Below are 21692 nucleotides of genomic sequence, written 5' to 3' on the forward strand. Positions count from 1 at the left end.
ATCGGCGGGTTAAAATTGATTGCTCGGGGATCAATATATCGCGTCTAATCTAGACGGGATATATCGATCCCTGAGCACGCTTATATCGATTCTGGAACTCCACCAACCCCAACGGAGTTCCGGAATTGACATGGCGAGCCGTGGACATCGATCCCACGCGGTGAGGACGGGTGAGTAAATCGATTTTAGATATTCGACTTCAGCTACGTTATTCACGTAGCTGAAATTGAGTGTCTAAAATCGATTTTACCTCGTAGTGTAGACCAGCCTATAAAGTGGAATAAAACCCCATGTGGTCAGCCAATGCAAGGCCCTTCGAACAACTTTAGCCCTACACTATGGGCCAAATCCTCAAGTCTTTATTCATTTAAAGCCCTCACTGACTTCAAGGCTCTGAAATGGTGGGCCAGATTCTGCTCTCAGTTATGCCAGTGTAAATCTAGAATTACTCCACTGACTTCAATGCAAACTTTTAGAAAGAACTGAATAGTGCTTGGCCCTCGATGCAGGGATTAACTGAGGTTTAAGTGGAGCAGATGGACTTGCATGGGCACCTTATATAAAGGTGAATGTGCTGAGGAATATTTATTGCCACGTTACAATTCAGATAAACTGTAAAATTTAGAGCCCAAGCATGCCCCCTAATCTACATGCACAGGGGATGACATTATTTAGTATTAGATTAGTTGGTTATATATGCATTATATAAAGCAATTGGCAATTTAAAAAAAAAATGAGTAAGCATTACAATAAAGGTGCTACTAATATCTCATACTGCCAGTGTCAAATCAGCTAGATGGTTCCCACGAGCAACAGGCTCTGACAGAATAAACATAACTATACTCATCTGATGAATCTCAATACTGTTGGTTAAACGTTAAGTGAGGAGGTAAGATGGTAGTGAGGTTAATGGGTTTGAAAAACAACCTAGAGGTTGCAAACAAAACACAACCCCTCCCCCACCCCCCAACAACTGCAAAGGGAAACTTCCAACTGTAGAGAGATCACTAGGAGATATAAATGGGATTTAAGTGGATTTAAGTCTCTGGACTACTAGACCGCAAATAACATGCTTAGCAGATAAATGACAAATAATAAACTAGAAAAAAATACAGAACGCAAACAGATACATGAAAAAAATACTTTTGCATACTAAGCTTGGAAGAGATTTGGGAGTTATTTTTGAAAAATCCCTAAACCTCGAAACAGAATATGCTGCAGAAGGAGGGGCTGGGAGGATGGAGGAAAAAAAGCAAAAAGTTTATCTGTGATATTACTAAAGAACTATATAAAATATTATATTGACAGTATATATGACATAGGTTGTATTCTCATTCAGACCTCGGAGAGGCCAAATGTTGAGTGGGTTAAGTTCACCAGAAGGCCTGCAAGAGGGATCTCATCAGATGATCAGATCTGATCATCAGAAAAATGTACACTCCTATATATGGACTGAGAAACATTACAAGTATTTCTTGAACTTCTGAAAACCAAGCTGACCCTTTAAGAAAGGTTTCAAAGTAGCAGCCATGTTAGTCTGTATCCGCAAAAAGAACGGGAGTACTTGTGGCACCTTAGAGACTAACAAATTTATTTCAGCATGAGCTTTCATGAGCTACAGCTCACTTCTTCTCATGCTGAAATAAATGTGTTAGTCTCTAAGGTGCCACAAGTACTCCTGCTCCTTTAAGAAAAGTAACACTAATCACACCCTGTTCAACTTTGCCATGTGTTGTTGAAAACTTATTCAGAATCAGCTGACTCAATTTAGATTCTGTAGATCTTTCTAATATGATACCTTCTTTCCTTTTTTACATGCTTTGTTAAGCGGTGAATTTACAATTAAAATATCACAATTGGCATCTGAATGAGCTCCCCTTGAAAGTAACGGGTCTGTTCACACCTCAGGGTCTTGGCAAACTCAGGAAGACATCATAGTATCAGTTACATTCAGGTCACATTTTCAAGGATTTCTTTGCAGCTGTAAGAGCTAGAAATTTAAATCAATTCTGACAACGATGATGACTATATTATTATTATTAATTATTATTATTATAACAACTAAAGTTGACAGTCTAGAGAACAACTGAGCAGTCTGTTCAGCCCCAGCCCCCAGGCTAGTCCTTTGGGGCACCCCACACTTTGGGAATGCTGCATTACATGAAATTCAACCATAAAGAAGTAATTTCCTCCATCAATTTCCTCGAACTATGGACAAGTCACTTAGCTTCTCCGTTTCCCATCTGTAAATCAGAAATTATAATGCTTAACTACCTCATAGAGGTGTTAGTGTTTGTAAAGAGTCTTGAAGATGAACTATAAAAGTATTTATTCCAAGTATCAATACAAGTATCTTTATGACCAGTTACTGGCCCATTTGGCAGGAATCCTCCAGCGTCTTGGTCCATGATGTGCAGGCTGTATGTGGGCACGTCATGCAGAGCAGAAGAATTGCATATTTCCAGGAGATCTAAAAGTATCTATCTTCCAGTCTTATACTGGCAACTGGACAAAAAGAGATGTACTTTGGAGCTTCAGATGCTATAAACAGGGCAAATCAAATTTTCATACCCATCAGACAGAAGGCATAGTCACTGAAGAAATGCAGTTATTTGACAGCATTTGAAACTTAAGTGGAATCTGACAAAAAGAAAACCTACATGTTAAACCCAAATCTATTCTATCAACATCCTGAGACACCATAGGGAGAGTAATGCAAACAGCAAGTGAAAAACTGGACTCTTCTGCAATGACCAAAAACAAACCCCAATACAACCCCCCCCCCCCAAAACCAGACAAGAGATAGAAGAGAGACAGAAATATCTGAGCTTGAATAAAAGCTTGTTTGTATATAATACATTGGAAAAACTGTTACATGACCTCATGCTTCCATGAGGATGAAAAATGTCAATGATCTATTCCCTGAGAAAGCATTAACTTGTAAACCTGATCCACTTTCAAAGAACCCAATAATGTTTATTGCCATAACACCATCGGTTAAGAGGTGAGATGACTGGTCTGACTGTACAGTACATTCATCCAAAGGGTGGATGCTACACACTGGGGATTATTTCCTCCATTATAGAAGCTTTGATATATATGTATTCCCATGTTAATATCTCTTTGGAGACTTTTATAAAGAGAGCAGATGATGGCAAGAGGCAAAGAAGCAGCACAACAAGGCTGAGGAGATAGCCAAGTATGAGAAAGAGTCGGGGTGAGTATTAGGGCATGACTACACTTGCAGATATAGGGCGCTGAGAGTTAAACCCGCCTTCATAGAGTGCTGTAGGGAAAGCGCTGCAGTCTGTCCACACCGACAGCTTCAAGCGCATTGGTGTGGCCACATTTGTGATACTTGCAGCGGCATTGGGAGTGGTGCATTATGGGCAGCTATCCCGCATGCAAGTGACTGCAATGTGCTTTTCAAATGGGGGCGTGGAGTGTGACAGGAAGTGTGTGAGCATGTGGGGGGAGAGAGACTGGGTTTTTGGGATGCTCAGAGTGTGTCAGCATGCTGTCTTGTAAATTCAGACCCCTCCTCTCCCCCCCCGCCTCTCTCTCTCTCACTCACTCAAAGCAAACAGTAAATGTTTGCTTTTCTCTGAGCTGATAAGCAGCTGGCTTCTCCAAAACTGAGCTTTGAAAGGGCATTTCCGCATTCCTACAGCCAATTTCACAACAATGACAAGAGTGGCCACTTGACTTAAGGGGATTATGGGACGTTTCCGGAGGCTGATCACAGCGCAGTAACGCAACACTTCGTTCATACTGGCACCGCGGCGCTCCAGCCATGCGCAGCAAATGTTATTCTGCTCACCAAGGTGGAGTACCAGCAGTGCTGTAGCTGCGGAGTCAGAGCACTCTACGTGCCTTGCCAGTGTGGATGGGGAGTGAGCCAGGGCGCCCGGGGCTGCTTTATTGCACTGTAACTCACAAGTGTAGCCAAGGCCTTAGTGTGGCAGTCATATTTTTACTAGGTTTACCTGATCTGTCTCTTCACTTCCTACCTAGAACTGTGGGCCTGATCCAGAGATCGCTAAAGTAGATGACCATGTTTTTCTTTAGAGCAGGTACCATATCATCTAGCAATAGCAAAACAGAATATCTAAACGTCTCTGATATGATCCAGCTTTCCAATAAATGTCAGTTTTCAATGAGTTATGGAAGATGACTGCATCAAGGATTAAAGTTATACAACAGTGAGATTTAGAGGAGGCATTTATGTCCTTGGCAGTACAGAGTCCTTAGTTTAGAATTTATGTAGAGAATTAATTAATACGATTCATCCAAAACCTTCTATGGTTCAGAAAGGACAGAAGAGAAAGGAGAGAGGGCCCAGTCCCACAAGATGCTGAGTGTCTCCTGTGAGGTGCTGAATTCCCACTGAACCAAATGGGAGTTGAGAGTACTTAGAATCAAACAGGACTGGGTCTACTTTTTGCTCATATGGCAAAAGGAATTGGAGCCAAAATTTAATTCAGCCCGAGGTTATCATTTCAAAGTTACTTAGTTTGTGAGAGGAAGTTGAAAATCTAGGTTCTCAAACTGGTCCACAGCACATTGCTTTTTGCTCTGCATAAAAGTAAAGCAAATGCAAAAAAAGAGGAACAAGTGCATTAGTTCAGATCACAGGTAAAATTCACACCTGCCTAGATGGCCAATATAAGCCCTCAGCATCTGAAGCAGTGTTTTAGTCTCCTAGCGAGCCTAGGCTTCTATATGGTCAGTTAATACGGCTTCAGACATATTAGCCTGCATCTTAACAGGGCTTTTCAACGGTGCCAAAAAACTCATCTGAGCAAACATGACCGAAACAGTCTCCTTCCTCCCCATCTCTCTCCATCAGGACCAGGCCATAAGCATACTCTGCTACAGCCCTCATTCACAGCAGTCAGAGCTGCTCTACCTCGAGTTCTGTACATCCCTATGATCATGTCACAAGAAGAACCAGAGCTGACAAATGCCAGAAATAGCAGAAGGGCCAAGGAAAGAATGAGCAGGTAGGAAAAGCTTCCCCCCCCCCACCCCCGACTCCCGTTTTTAAGGCACACCAACTGTGGCATGTGAAACTTTGACCAGACATATTTTAAAAAGGATGGCAAGTAAATAAAAATAAATGAAAGACAGTAATTTTAAAGTCCGGGCATAGTTAGACACTCCATAAGAAGAGCTGCTCAGACTGCACTCTTGTTATTAGCCAGTAGTTCTCTCTTTGGTTCTCTTCAAATAAATTATGTTTGGGAGACATTTTTGTAAATTAGTTTCATGGTCTGTTTCACTTCTACGCAGAAGTGGATTAAAATGTTGATCACTTTAGCCCTGGTTAAGCTAGAAACAATTATTTGAAAATGAAAAATTAGAAAGTATAATTTAACAATCCTGTATAATTCTCCCCTTTGCTATTAAGAGAAGTAATACAGAGTTTCATTTGCACACAGATAGCACAGACAGAAATTGGAAAAGTTGTGATTAACTCTGCTGTGGCTAGTCATTCAGGCCCAATTACAAATGTATAAGTTTAAAAAATGTTCACTTTATAATTGGATACCGTCTTTCGGGGGCATGAAAATTTAATTTTATTCCACTGCTGCTTTCGATTTCTCAGTGGACAGAGTCTGCAGGCCACATTTCATAACGTGCCTTTTCAGTCAGAGGATAAAATATTTATGAAGTGTTTATTTAGTGCACTGATAAAATCCTGCAGATCACCTCAGAATCCTAATGGAAATCTAGCATGCTGGGAGTGCACAGTTAATCTCTGCAATTTAATAAGGGAATTACTGTTATCTCTATGTTAAATTTCAAGGCTACATTAGTTTTTTTTAATAATCTGAAAAATACAGAAGATTAGTGGCACCCAATTTTATCCAGTTTGATTATCGTTAATTCATTAACATGCACAAAATGCTTTAAGGTGCTGGATGGAAGGTGCAAACTGATGTTATGTTGAGAGTAGAGGATCTGTATTTCCCCAGCTGGTTGGGACAGGCTCCTTCATATCAAGGAGCATGAAGACTAGCAGAAGAGGAGTTGTTGGTTAGAGGAGGAGGAACAATAGGAGTGGGGAAATGCACATAACCCAGCAGGACTGGATTAAAGTCTACGCACTATAGGCGCATGCCTAGGATCCTGACTCCTGGAATCATGTGACATTAGAGAGTCATGTGTTCCCTGTAAGCTGCATGCTTGAGCAGCCGTGGCGGAGAGATTTAAGTGCTGCAGACAGACAGCAGCCATATGTTCAGGTGCCCTTTCTCCCTCCAACATTGTTCCATCCTGCAGCTGCCCCTGGGACCCTCCTGCTGGCTGTGCCGGACTTTCTTAAAGAGACAGTGCATTATTTCTGAGATTGCCTTGTCAGTCTCTCTCTCTCTCTCACTCACACACACACACTTTTTCTCTGTCATACACACACTCTTTCTCCCCCTGCCCATGCACTCTATCTCTGCAGAGCAGGGGAGGGGAGACAACAGGGCTCAGATCAGAGCAGGAGAGCTTTCAGTGAGTGCCTTAAAGAGAGAGCACAGGGTTTCTCTCAGAAACTTCCCCAGCGGCCAGCACACACACACACACACACACACTCTGTGTCACACTCACCTCCCAACACATACTTGTATTATTATTGTTGTTACTTCTTGCAATGCACACATATATTCTCTGTAATTTTATTCTTTCAAAGTGTGTTATTTTAGTGTTTTGACTGGTCTATGCATTTCATAATTTTTATTTCTCTTAGACTTAAAATTTAATTCTTTGAGTAGTGAGTTCTAAAATGCCTAACCTGTCCTGGCTGGAGTAATTATCTTTAGTTAACGTTTTAAAAATATATAATTATATCTAAATTTTTTCGTGTCTACTGGTGGCGCACATGCCTCAGTGCACCTAACAAAATTTATTCCACACATTGGTGAAAAAAATTAGAGGAACATTGATAGTCTATGCAGTATTTTTTTTTTTTTTTTTTAAGTTTCTTGCACTTACGGTTGCAAAGAAAAAGCTTGAAAAATATGTGATAGAACTGTAATAGATGTAGTGACACCTGCCTGAGTCTGTAGACAGCCTGGAACAGTAGTTCTGAGAGGGATGAACTGCCCCATGCATCTCAATGGGGGCATTGCTCTGGAGGGCCCTGCCAACACCACCCCAACAGAAGAACAGTGTAATGGGCCCAGCCCAAGTAGATACACCCTGGCTGCTGTGCAAGCCCTCTCCCCCCCTCGCCCCCCATGCCTCTTCAGAGTGCAGGTGATGAGGGTGGTGGTGTAAGAAGTGGTTACCTGTGCTGCTCTTGGGGTGGAGGGAGAAGTTACCCTCCTGTCTGGGGGAGATGGAGACCCCAAGATAATGCTCTTGCCTTTCTGGGAGGGATTTCCCAGCCTCTGCCACTCCAAGTGGTGGTGGGATAGGGCATGGCTTAAGACATGGGGTGGTGTGATGTGCCCAGGGCCCTGGCTTGCCTTCATCTAGCCCTAAAACTCTGGATTTGCTCCACAATCCATAGCATGCTCTCATGGCTGCAGGTATCTTCTTGAAAAGGACCTTCACATGGGTAACAAGGGTTTGGTTAAGAAAGTTTTATTTTAAACAAATAAAACTATTATAAATTATCCTTTCTCAGCACACAAAGTGGTCCTCAGGTCATATGTACACCATTTCAATTAAATGTTACTGAAATAAAGAGGAGTAACTACCATTTTGTGTCTTTGTTCAGCAACAACAGAATGGTGGCAAAGATAACAGTTCCTTAAAACCACTGGACCATAATGCACTTCAGATGTCCTCTGCCACCATCTGTTTCCTGTTTTCAAACCATTCCTTTGCCACTTTTTTTTTTCTCCAGTTGTTCAGTTTGCAGAGTGGCTTACAGAAGCCTTACATAAAACAATAAATGAGAAGCACAATTATATTCTTAGATATATAGATATAATGAAAGTTCAGCTAGTCTAAATTGAGAAATTAAGATGATTAAAGAGCATCTTTTCAAAAACTGCACACATCACTGAGGGAAATTCTTGCTATACACTGAAAAACTATCAATGTCACCTAAGGATAACAGATGCAATAGCTTGATATAAAGTCCTCTGAAGTCCGTAGAAGTCTTGCCATTGATATCAGTGGACTTTGCATCAGGCCCAAAGGGAAAACAAATGTGGAGGGATTCCTGTATATTCCTGTGCTTATTACAGAATAACCTTGCATACTACAAACACTAAGGTTATGTAACTGCAAATACTTCCTTATCCAAAAGGTAACTGGTAAGGGTCACCACTGCAACAGAAAAGCCTGATGAGAGGTTTGTATCTGATGGAACAGATCTATCATTGCTCCAAGTAACCAGTGTAAATTAATCCTTAAACCCTGAAATCAGTGCTGACAGCAAGAAAGTTTTCAATTTGGATCAACTTACATCAAAATAAAATGGCCTCTTAAGGTAATTTTAATGGGAAATCTCCAAGAATTCTCACCCTGTTCTCTCACTGCCTAGAAATTTCACATCTGTGTTCTAAAATCCACCCCCCCTGCAAAGCACATGACAAATCTCAAGCCATCCTGAAAACAGAAAACACTGTTGTAATGATCATCAGCATTTGCTGATGCGCCTATCCTTCTCTACTACCTTGTACAGCCATATAATGACACAGCAGGCAAAGCACATACGAATGCACCCTCATTTAAAATGCGTTCTTGGAAATATATCCTCACCTTGGTAGATATACCTCCACTTTTTGTTTTTTCACAGAGTTAGCCCATTCCTCAATCAACTGGGCTTTGACCAATGGCTCCAGTGTGACTAGTGGAACTTCCTGTCTGGAAAGAACTATCATCATAGTTATCTCATCGCCTTCGTATGGTATTTCCAGAACTTGATAGATACCTCCTGCTTCATTGGAGCCATCGCTGAACTCCCCTACAAAAAAGGAATATAATTCCATAATACGCGTTTTCTTTAAACTTTGTCTTTAGTAAAGGAAGTGGGGAAAAATGCACGCTATGCAACACTAGTAATCTATCAGATGTAAATTAAACATAACATGTATGCTGTATTCAGAAGGCGGCAAAACAACAAACTTTAAATTACTAACCTCATCTTAAGCTTGGGTAAAAATTTCCGAAGAGCCTAAGTAAACTGGCTCACTGACTCTCAATGAAACTTAGGCTCCCAAATGTCTAAATTATATTTTAAAATGAGGCTTAAGCCAGGCCTATACTACAGATTTGTGCTGGCATAGTTATCTGGGTCAGGGCATGAAGTGGTGGGATCCCTAACATAATTATACTGGCAGACATCTGTAGTGCAGATGTAACAAAGACACTTTTGAAAATTTTAATCTTTGTCTCAATTACTAAGTCTTTCTTAATACTTGATTCCTTGTGATGGTCAATTAAAGTCTGTAAAGTGTTTCTACGATAATATATAGTATTTAAAAAAGTAGATCCCTCAAGTATGTTAGAATATGATTCAGAAAAAAAAACATGCCAGTTAGACTGAACACGGATCTCAGCTTTTGATACCACTTATCACTTAACCAATCCTCCTCTATTACCTTATTGTCATCATCAAGACAATTCAGCTATACATTGCTTACATTTACTATTCTAGCATTTTCTCTCTCCAGGTGTAGTTACATCTTCATGTGGAGAAAAAAGATTTACTTAACTTTCTCCCTGCTTGGTCTGCCAGAACCCAGATTCATTACCCTTTTGGGCACCCCTTTTCTCTCACAGTCTGAGATAGATATGTTTATAAAGCAATCCTTTACTCATTATAATTTATGAAATAGGTATACAGAGCACAGGACAGGCTCTTAGTTATATTTTAGAAATCTAACGCAATAAATAAGTAGACCAAAAAATTCAGTTTCCCCAAAGCCTAGTAACTTTCAGAGCTGCTTTTGAATAAGATAAGAGATGACACCTTAAACATCAGAACATGATGAAATCAAAATTCAGAATTACACATTTCATAATTTAAGGATCTTTACTTTGTATATTTGACACGTGACGTTGACAATTTGTGTTTTAACTACTATATATCTTAAACTTATTGACGCTCAATGTCTACTGTCATTAATTATTATTTATCCCATCATCATTTCCTGCAACTGAAAATTTAAGTTGATAAAAAAAAGAAAAAATGCTTAAAAATAAGCTTCAGTATTACCTGTTGAAATTATAAAACAAAATAAAAGATGAATTCTGTCAAGGCAACATTTAACTGACCATGTATGTGTGTGAAGAAATACCCAACAAGGGAATGCCAATCAGGTAAAAGCAGCAAAGAGTCCTGTGGCACCTTATAGACTAACAGACGTATTGGAGCATGAGCTTTTGTGGGTGAATACCCACTTCGTCAGATGCATGTAGTGGAAATTTCCAGGGGCAGGTGTATATGCAAATAGGTAACTGCATATAGTTTGGCAACCATATACAAACGTGCAGAATTGTGCATAGCTGAATAAGTAGTGTCATATTATTGCTACAATGAGTTAGAGTTATCTGCACTAATTAAGTCAGCTGTCCAGGTTCCAGCTTACCATAATAAAATTCTCCCTGTTGGTACATCATTGGAATCTGTACTTCACTTTCATCATCTTTAGTGAAAGAGAAAGTCCTTGTGTTTTCAGGTCTGAATTGTGACTTCCAGTTTCCCTTGAAGTAGACTGCATTGACGAGGGCCAAATGAGTTAGAGCACTGAAATCCCTTGATGAGGCAAAATCTTTGATCATGTCTGTCAGACAGAAAGGAAAAGAAGGAGTGCTTCAAACCGCACGTAAAATTGAATATTCAATCAAAACTCATCCAGCTCGCAAACGGCAAGAAAATAAAAAATAGCACTAACATAAAATTTCCATTTCAGATTTCCTCAGTAAATTCCAAATTAAATTTCCAGCATTTTCAAAACCTAAATAAATCACAGTGTCGGTATGTAAATCCTTCCTTCAAGTGGCTATCAGTCACTTGTTTCTAAGCATCACATCTAAAATATAACCCACACTGAAACCTTGAGGAAATGTGAGTCAAATAAAGAAAGTTTCTCCTGGTGCTATGGTACAGTTCACTATTTCCTTCCCAGGGGATCAACTTTTATGGACTTGGGCTGTAATCGAAAGAAACACCTGAAGATGTGCTTAACTTTAAAAACATAAAGAGTCCCATTGAGTGGGGCCTTTAATAGCAATGACATCAAGAGTGGGCAGCACCGTCACTAGGCATTTTAGTGTCTGGAGTGAGCAAGCATATTTGCACCCCCTACTGATTCTTTCACTCCCATGCAGGGGTGAAAGTGAGCCAATACGGGCTGGTACCACATAGGTAGGGTCTGTGCCGGCAGGGCCACTGATAGGGGAGGCAAAAGGGGCAGGGATGTTAAAGTGCTGCCGCGGCAGTGCTTTAACATTGCTGCCCCCCCTGCCCCCCGGCAGCCCTACCAGCAGGGCCACTGACCGGGAGGGGAGGGGGGAAAGGCAGCAATGTTAAAGTGCTGCCATGGCAAAGGACCCTGCAGCGCTTTAACGCCCCTGCCCTTTTTGACCCCCCCCTCAGCTGCCAATGGGCAGGAAGGGGGCAAAGGGAGCAACTGACCCGGGGCTGGCCTTTTAAATCACCACTGGAGCCGCAGGCAGCAAGGAAGGGCTGGCTGGGGGATGCTGACCCCCGCCCTGCCCCTTCCGCCTGAGGCTCCACCCCTTCTGGGAGCCAGCCCCAGCCCCATACCAGTAAGTGTCTGTAGTTACTTTCATCTCTGCCCCCATATTTTTCTGCCCTCACCACTTTGCGTCCTGGGCAGTTGCCCAGCCTTGCTTACAGCCCTGAGAGTGAGTCAGGTACTTGGTTTTCACACAGGCAAAGTCCCACATCTTACATCTACTGTAGTCATGAGAGGCCTGTTAGCTGAGCATAGCAGCTACTATGCTTACACTCCTAAATAAATTATTCCAATCAGAGTGCATTGTCTGTTACCTGATATAGCTGACTGGAAACAACTTGTTTCAGTAAAATAATTTTGAGTTTATAACTCTGTAAGAACAGTGACAAAGCTAGTCACTGAATTTAATAATTCATCCCAGATGGATTCCTTACTCCCATTTATGACCAACATGCTATATAAATAGGTTAAAAAAAAAAAGGCACTCTATCTATTACTTCTCAATTTATGATTTGTTCGTGAGTGTGTTTAGAGTCAAATTCTGCCTCTAGATGGATTTGCAGAACTCCACAGAGCAGCCAGTTGGTATCACCTTTGTGCATCTGAGGGCAGAATCTGGTTCATGCTGTCCTGGGAGTAACTGTTTTTGTTTATACTTCAGTTTATTCAGAGCAATGTCCCTTGAGGCAGAAAGATTATCACAGTCAAGAAAACACACACACACACTTCCAACATAAATGCTTGTTTGAATGGGGGGGGGGGTGGGAGAAAAACAGAATCTGAAGTCTTTCCTTTCCTTGTTGGAAATTTCATTTTCAGTGACATTTTCCAAACAGTTCTTGGTAACACACATTACTGTATTTTAGGTTTCTATATGGGGTGGAATATTTTCTTAAGACAGGTATGTCTCATTTATTTTGAACCTTGTTGAGCACATATTACTCAAAGCTTTGAGAGGAGTGTGTTTAACAAGCCATGGATGAAATCCCGACTACCCCCCTGCAGCACTGTTGTGAGGGAGAGGGTCTGCTCTTCCCTTGATAGCAACCAGGCAAGAATGAGCTCTGGTGCTACAGGGACATTAAGCTGAGGGACTACGATTGCCTGTCAGTGCATCATGGCCTCAGTGGATCGTGGACTGCCAGCTTGGTCAGCACAAAGGATGCTTGTGCAGCAGGCATTAGACAGGTGCTTATAATGTGCCTTCTAAAAACACAAAGGTGCACCCAACTGTACATTCACCTATGCCAGCATGATGTGACCTATTGCATGGCTAGTGCTACTTTGTCCCCTCCATTTCTGTGTTTCCAAAAAGCAAGGCAGGATTTTACCTCTGAGATGCAACACATTCCCAGATACTTTGGCAAAACAGGATGAATTCCAACTGGAGCAAGAGCCAGTACTTTTCCCATTTATACAAAAAATTTATATATTAAATAACGCATTTCTTCCCATGACAGCTCTACAGCTAGATTCTCAAATATCATGGGGATGTGTGTACGGTAGAAATTCCTAGAAAGATTCTGACCTTACCTTTAGACTTACAGTGTTGCAACTAAGGACAGAATCTGGCCTCTATTGATAATATTTTACCACCACAAACTAATTTAAGAGACGTAGTGGAAAAAGAATTTGAACAAAATTATTTTCTCTGATTCACAAGTTGGAACACGCTCTGCTTCTATTTGCTCTCCAAGTATGTATGGAACCAAGCAATCAATGGGAGCACCACACAGGCAATGATCAGAATTCAACAGCAAATCTGAGCAAATACATTTGCTTTTTTAGTTTTGCATTTACTGTTTTCTCCTACTAGAGATCTCTGTTCACCTTAGCAGTGATAGTCTTATCAACGGTCAAATTCTGTCTTTAGCATCACTGATATGGCTTCCACTGAAGTCAACAGGGGCTGCATGTGTCCAGATTTTGTCAGTGGATCTGCATAGGTCTACCAAAACTGACTTTATATTCCTTAATATATTTGGGCCCAATCCTGAGAAGTAATGAGCACCCACAATTCTCATTTTAAGTCATTACTAAGCTCAGGCCAGTAACGCCTTTAAACATATTTTATATTTAGTAACCAACAGTTTTAGAAAGAAAGCATGAAAAAAAATAATTTTCATTATTTTCTATTTAATGTAAATGTATTTTATTAGAGACTCAAATCACAGAGTGACTGCTAGTAAAGTGTCATTATTTACAAGTAGATACTGCAGTTATTTTCTTATATGTAGAAGAGGAAATGAGAGTCTCTCAGATACTACGATGTGGTTAGTGATGGCAAAAGCTGATTTTTGAAAGGACTATCATAGTATAGGAAAAAATATAATTGTGCTAAGAACTGATGCTAGAATTGTCTCAGAGAGAAGATACCTTAATCTTAAGTGAGAGAGAAGTTGACAGACAAGACAAAGGTCAGCCAGTACTGACCTACTTTAGCACGACACAATCAAACATTTACAGTAAGAGAGAAATAAAAGAACTAGAGGGACTTACTATTTGTATGATTCTCAACCCACTTATTGATGTGGTTAGCTACAGCTGCACTTTGACTAAAGTCTACATTTTCTACTTCAGCTTTAAAGTATTTTTTCACCAATTGCAAAAATTTGTCACTGATGTGAAATCCATTCTGAACATAGAGGGAGTTGGCAATTGTCATCACGTACTGGCTTTCCTCAGTAGTTGCCATATCAGAAAGGTCCTTCAAGAATGAAAATTCTTCACCTGAAAAGAAAATAAAAGAAAAAGAAAAAGATTAAAAGTAGTTTGTTTTCCTTAAGGCTCCCCACTACCAATTCATAATGATATTTTAGCCTCAAGTACAGAAAGTCCATTAACATTCTAGAATTGTTTACTTTTTTTTTTTAAAAAAAAGACTCAGACATCAGAAGTCAAAAATAATAATAAAAAAAACACACACAGTGACCAAGATAATATACCACATTACACTGACTTGAACGTGTACGTTGTAGACTGTTCCATTTCAAATACTGAAGATGTGAATTAATCTGCATGGCAGGCCACCGTGCAATGACTAGTTTGGGTTTCTACTGTCCACAATAAGCAGCATTAGCGAGCCATTCCCTCAACCCCACACACAACCCTGCCAACTGTAGTGCTTTCATTTGTCCTAACATCAAAATGAATCATTCTGACTTATCCCGAGAAAAAAAAAATTCTCACGTTTCCTTCCCAAATGCTCAGTGGGTCTTGTATTGTGTCCTAAATGTTAACAATTTGGGGCCATGGACAAAAAAAAAAAAAAAACCCCTCAAAAAACAATGAGTTTCAATGCTAAAGCCCTCCATTGAGAACTCTTCATCAGCGGAACTTAGGTCTAGGGACTTTAAAATTACTTCAGTTAATTTCAGTTGTCAGGACACTGCCCAGGGAAGGAGAAAAGCAGTCTCTTAGATAACCAGGAACTCTGACAGTAACAGGTTTCACAGATTAAAAATCCCAGCAACCAGAATTGCTCCTGGAGTCAAATCAGAAGCCAATAAAACATATGGAGAACAAGCATAGTGAGTTTAATGTGTACTGAACAAAGATTCAAGCAACCTGCTGCTTTCTACAATAGCTGAAGCTTCTCGTTGGTCTTTGGAGATAGCTTCATGTAGAGTGCACTGCAACAGCTGAAATAGGAGCTGATAGCTGTGTACACAAACTAGGTGTCTGAGATCTGAGCATGGCCTGGTTTGCATTAACTGGAATACACTTTCAAATATCAGAGTGTAATTGTCTGTTTTTCATCCCTTAGGGTACATCTACACTACCCCCCATATCGGCAGGTACTGATCGATCTGTCGTGGATCAATTTATCGCATCTAGTGTAGACGCGATGAAATCGATCCCCAATCGCTCTGCTGTCAACTCCAGAACTTCACCGCGGCAAGGGGCGGAAGCGGAGTCAGTGGGGGAGCGGCAGCAGTCAACTCGCCGCTGTCCTCACAGCCAGGCAAATCGACCTAAGATACGTCGACTTCAGCTACACTACTTGCATAGCTGAAGTTGTGTATCTTAGGTCGACTCCCACCCCCAGTGTAGACCTAGCCTTTGAGGCAAAACTGTAGAGCTAGGTAGCAAATATGATCGGCAGGCATCATCTGTGTAGGAAACTATGTAAAAAGGCTATTGAGGCTGCCCTTAAAATGCTGCTCCTCAGAGGACCCCAGGTCCAATGGGTTTTAATAAAGGCCAGAAATTTCACTCACGGGTTTCCAAGCAAACACATACGTACAGTACCTCTCAGAATCATTATGATCCTCTGACGTGGCAGTCTCTAGCTACAGTCACATTATGGGGTAGTTACATTTACTCAGAGACATGCAGTAAAGTGGAAATGCCCAGCAGATTCACTGCAAACAACCACCACTAATACCTGTGAACAAAATTTGCCCTCAGGTATGTCCACACAATGATATTGAAGGTACGTAGATGTAACTGGGGGTAGAATTTGATCCTATACTATTAAGAACAGGTATTTACACACAAAAGGATAACGTAGAATATAAGAGTTTTTTTTATAGGTTTATATTTTCTTGTCTCTATATTTCAACTCACAGCTAGTTCATATAATAGGTATTATCTGCCCATCTGTTACCAATTTTAAACGGGAGTTTATCTAATGATGCTAAATATTTACCCCAGTACGCCAGCTGTTAAGATTTCTTCTATTCTAAATTTGATCACCTAGTACCATCAAGGAATCACAAAATAGTTATACTAAAAATATTTACATTAGACATTAAACAACTTGCATAAAATTGCAGTTTCAAGAAATTCTACTAGTTTTCAAGTGCAACAACTAACAGGTGTTCATACTTTCCCCTTAAGAAATCCATGAACAAAACCTTGACCTTTCCATGGTTGTTCGATAGGCTCCATCTCTTCCTTTACAACAAAAATACAGAGATAAACACAATTAGAAGATCTTACCATTTTTCAAGATGTCATATCCCAGGGAATGTCGAATTTCTTTTAAAGTGGATCCATGAGCTCCAAGCTCCTCCATCCCCAGGGCAATTGCAATGCTCAGAGGAGAGAACAGAATATTTTCATCTTCCCCGATGGCCCGCAGCTGATTATAAATATTCACTGAAAACTCTGCAATAGCTTCATTAGGAAAATTTGTGCTGAAGGCCTTACTTTGCAAAACCAGCAAAGACAACAGTCCAAGGAAGTACATGTCTCGCGAGTTTCAGGTCTGCAAGATAAAATTTTAGAGAGGATGAGTAAACTGCATTTAAGAAATAACAGGCTCTATTCAAGAGGTTGGAGGGAGAGAGAGCACACCACAGTAAAGCTAATTATGTTGTTTTGTACCATGGTTGAAAAATATATATAAATTAGAGGATTTTAACATGCAACTTATTTATTGGGAAAGGGGTAAAGCGATGTGTGTGTGTTCCAAAGCAATTTCTGTAGCAGGTTATTAAGATAAATATTATATCTATCTATTCTATTTTGTGCCCTTTTACTTTCAAAAGTCACCTGCAGTTCAAAAACTATTTTGGTTGTCCATCTCTGTTCTAAAAAAAAACTCTGTTCTTACAGATGGGTTTTATCAATAGTATGTGTATTAAAAATGAAGTTACATGCAGGGCTTTGTCTTTGTCCACCTTGTCAAGGTCCCATTTACTTAACTAAAATTGTGGCACGTCAGGCAGTGGCTATGGTGTTAATGACTTGTTCTTTAGTTGGGAGATCAAAAAAGGCAGACCATCCATGGCATTGCTGAGCTCTCTCTTTGCCTTCCAGTTACACTGCAATCAATGTCCAAATCAGATGAAGATATGTCGTCTCCTACTGAAACTGCTTTGAGTGAGCCCACTGATACCCAGACCAACGGAAATGTACTAGGGAGGCTGCTTGGTCACAAAGCATGTGCCAACTTCCTAGAGTGAACTTTGAAAGGAAAATAATTTAAAATGGCATCTGAGTGAAATAAGACCCTTGTTGACAGTAAAGCAAATAAGAAGGCATTAGTTTTTCCAGCCAGAGTAAACATCCACCTGGGAATCTTTAGGAGTGGGGTCAGTTAACACAGTGTTTGGCTGGAGTATCCTTTGTTGAGAGTGTCACAAAAGGAGGGAAGAACTCCTCAATAGAACAAGCTCTGGTACTCAGCTCTCTCCATCAATGCACTGCAGGCCCAGCTGAAAATGCTTCAGCAAAGAACAGCGCTGCCAGCTTTCACAATTTTATCACGAGTCTCATGTTTTTCTTAAATCCTCAGCTCTTAATCACATAACTCTATGTGAGAATTTATTTTTTAAATAAAAACTGACAAAGTTTAAGTTTCTAATCCTCATGATTGTCGAGAAAAGCTTGGAAACATGACTCAAAAAGGCTCCAAAGCCAGAAGGCAAATAAACACTTTTTTTTTTGGTTAAATCTCATAATTCTTGTAGGGCCTGACTCATGATTTCTGAATGCTTGGGGCTGGCAATGCTGATTAGTTGTTTGCTTAACTATTTCAGGACACTAGGGCTCTTGAAGTCAGTGACCTTAACATAATATTACTTAATATTTATATAGTGCATTTTATCTTCAAAGCACTAAACAAATGTTATCCATTTAAAACTCACAACACCTCAGAGTGGTAAGCAATTAAGCATTACCACCCCCTTTTCACAGATGAGGAAACAAGAATTTATCAGACGTGCATGTGTTTTGGCTACAACTCTGATGTATCCATTATTTAGTGATCTGCCTCACCCGTAGCCACATACATCACAGATAAGATTTTAGCTTTGCTTTTTCAGTCAGAAACCAAAACACTTTAACTTGTTAACTGCTATGGCATCCACATGACATTCACAAAAATGAGGCCTTACTGATGAACTAAAGGAGCTCATGCATATTAGCCAGGCATTGTTTTATGGATCCATATTCTTTTTGGCTTATATATTTGTATGGACCTTGTCCCATCCTCTAGCTTCCAATTAAGTCCCCCCCAAATGGAATTTACCTATATGTCTTTTATTCCTTCTTATCAAGAAAGCCTGCAGTAGAGATTTTTATTTCATTAGTTTTTGCTTTATGTAAAACAAATCATCTGGGTCTGGAGCCCTGTCAGCTTTGATGGTTGCTTATGGCTTGACTACCTACTTTAGCATAATCATAAGACCATCTAAGATTTCTTGGTCTCCCTTAGGAAAATGTCTCCCAGTCTTTGAGGCATGACCTTCACTATTTCTTTCAAGAACATTGGAACAGAATGAATTCATTGCATCAAACTAACAACAACTTTATCTGTCACTAGCTTCCCATTTATCTTCCTTAATGACATTAAGGATTTCTTACTTGCCTGCTGGCTACCCAGCAATTTTAGGAATTTAATATTTTTCATACTATATAAATCTAATAGGTTGAACATGACTGCCTTTGCTAGTTGGGACATTTAAGGCTTCCTTCTCAACGGACATGTGTGTAGGCTATTTTATATTATTACAAGAACACCTAGAAACTCCAAAACAGCAGGGCCCCATTTTGCAAGGCATTGTACAAACATTTAGTAAGAGACACTCCTCCACCGTGAAGAATTTATAAGCTAAACAGCCAGGACAGACAAAGAATGGGAAGAAGGCTGTATGATCTTCATTTTACAGCTGGGGAACTGATGCACAAAAAGAGATTAAGTGACTTGTCCAAAGTCACACAGGAAGTCTGCAGAGACAGGAATTTAACCCAGATCTCCTGAATCCCAGTCCAAAGCCTTAAAACAGATGTCCATCACCCTTCTCCAAAGATGAGTTCAAAGCAACACCCTGCCTTTCTGAGCTTTCCCCAAAATTTGGGAAAGATCATATAATGATTAAAATAAAAACTTCATATGCTCTGCTGTATGGGGGTGGACTTAAGCACATATTTAAGTGCTTTGCCACATCAAGACTGTAGTTTTAACTCATGCCAGCTTGCTTTGAAAACTGAAAGGGGTAATTAGTTTGATGCGCATTGAATCATCTTATCCGTCATTTCAAAAAAGCTTTCCAATTACTTCTGATTGTGAAGATAGCTGTTCAACACTCTGATCAACAGCTTGCCATATGTGCTACAGCCAGATAGGCTATAGCAATAGCAGAAAGGGAGATGCACACATTTTATAGAGAGAAAACTTCAATGGCTAGTTTGGACCATTTAAATGCTAATATTTTTAATGAGGTTTATGCAATACACACATGCCCAACACCACCCCTTTTCCTTTTACAAAAATCCCACACACCTCAGATCTCAAACTTTTAAAATACATATTAGTTGTTTTGCTAATCAGAGCATATTTTTTATTTTTATTTTTGTAAATGAAGAACAGCAGATTCATGGCCATTAAGTTACCTGAAAAGAGAATAGTGCTGTTTCATTTAGTTCTCTGGTAGATAAAATGCTTCCTTATTTGTATATTTAGAGTCAAGCAGTATCAATATATAAAAGCAAAAACTGGATGACTATATTTAATACAATAATTTAAAAGGATATCATAAGAACAGCCATACTGGATCAGACCAAAGGTCCATTTAACCCAGTATCCTGTCTTCTGACAGTGGCCAGTGCCAGGCTACGTCTTCACTACCAGCCGTATCGGCGGGTAGCAATCGATTTCTCAGGGATCGATATATCGCATTTTATCTAGACGCGATGTATTGATCCCTGAACGAGCTCCTGTCGACTCCAGAACTCCACCAACGCGAACGGCGGTAGCGGAGTTGACAGGGGGAGCCGCAGACATCGATCCCGCGCCGTGAGGACGGTAGGTAACTCGATCTAAGATACTTCGACTTCAGTTACACTATTCACGTAGCTGAAGTTGCGTATCTTAGATCGATTTCCCCCCCTAGTGTAGACCAGCCCCCAGATGCTTCAGACAGAATGAACAGACAGGTAACCATCAAGTGATCCATCCTGTCAGCCATTCCCAGAGGCTAGGGACACTACCCGTGCATATGTCTAACAACCATCGATGGACCTATCCTCTATGAACTTCTCTAGTTCTAGTCAGTTTTATACTTGTTCAGTGTTACCTTTCCTTTTAGTGGACAAACAGGGATCTTTTATCTGATAGTTTTTTTTCTTCTCCACAATTTGGATACAGAGATTTGCTTTTTTAACCACATCCTGGCAAAGTTTTGAGAAATAATGATGTTTAAACCTGAAGAAAGATAAGAGATTGAAAACTGATTCAGGCCTCAATTCAGGTAAGCATCCCTATTCAGCGAAACACTCATGTACATGCTTAACTTTAAGCTTGTGCTTATGGCCCATTGACATCAATGCTTAAAATTAAGCTATGATAATACAGATAACTTTAACAACAAAACACAGACCCTTCCGTCAGCAAGGTCAATAGAGCGTCAGGCAGGTACAAGGGTCTGAGAGGTTCTCAGTACAAGACTGGGCTTTAGTCTCTTTGCAACTTGGCAAATAATTTATAATCAAGTTCTTCTTTCCTTTAATACATTTCTATTCCCAAATATTTGGGGCAATTGTTTTTATACAATGATTTGCTGGTTATCTATTTGCGTCCACTACTTCTTGTTTATAACTCACATTGTATATGCCTAATTCATACAGTATAATTCTCATCTCCCTCCTAAAAATATTTCAGTAATCCACACTGGAGAATAGTGCCTTTACAGAGGAATAATTACGTGTGAAATTTCGGGGGCAGCATATATTCTCAAACATCCAGCAGTTACATGACTATGCAAAAAATGAATAGGATCCCATGGACCACTGTGAAACAAACTCACTCCTTTTAAACATGCGTATATTTGCAAATTGAATTTTTTAAACATGCTCAACCAGCCCTAGTATTTTCTTAGCTAATACTAATATAGTCAGTATTCTAGCCAGGGAAACAGTATCTTGTTCTTTCACCCCAAATGAACTTTTTAAAAGAAAAAAGTGTTTCTGCAAAAGACCTATAGTATTTAATAGAAAATTATCACCTTTCTGTAAGAAATTTTATTGGCTTGCCCAAAACAAACAGAGAATTTTATCCCTGCTACAGAATTATATGGAATGGTTCAAGATTCT

General features: G+C 40.0%; 1 protein-coding gene across 2 annotated transcripts in view; it reads right to left on the minus strand.

Annotated features, from left to right (window-relative positions):
• SERPINI1 (serpin family I member 1) overlaps nucleotides 1-21692 on the minus strand; it is a 79626-nt gene that overhangs the window by 20975 nt on the left and 36959 nt on the right. For both annotated transcript variants that reach the window (XM_032776775.2, XM_075068412.1), the window contains exons 2-5: nucleotides 16596-16863; nucleotides 14151-14381; nucleotides 10539-10733; nucleotides 8707-8911 (exon numbers count right to left, since the gene is read on the minus strand). In XM_032776775.2, coding sequence (XP_032632666.1) covers nucleotides 8707-8911; nucleotides 10539-10733; nucleotides 14151-14381; nucleotides 16596-16845 — 881 coding nt within the window. In that variant the 5' untranslated portion in view covers nucleotides 16846-16863. The remainder of the gene's footprint in view (nucleotides 1-8706; nucleotides 8912-10538; nucleotides 10734-14150; nucleotides 14382-16595; nucleotides 16864-21692) is intronic.

This window comes from Chelonoidis abingdonii, chromosome 8 (assembly GCF_003597395.2).
Source record: "Chelonoidis abingdonii isolate Lonesome George chromosome 8, CheloAbing_2.0, whole genome shotgun sequence".
NCBI classification, from domain to species: domain Eukaryota; kingdom Metazoa; phylum Chordata; order Testudines; family Testudinidae; genus Chelonoidis; species Chelonoidis abingdonii.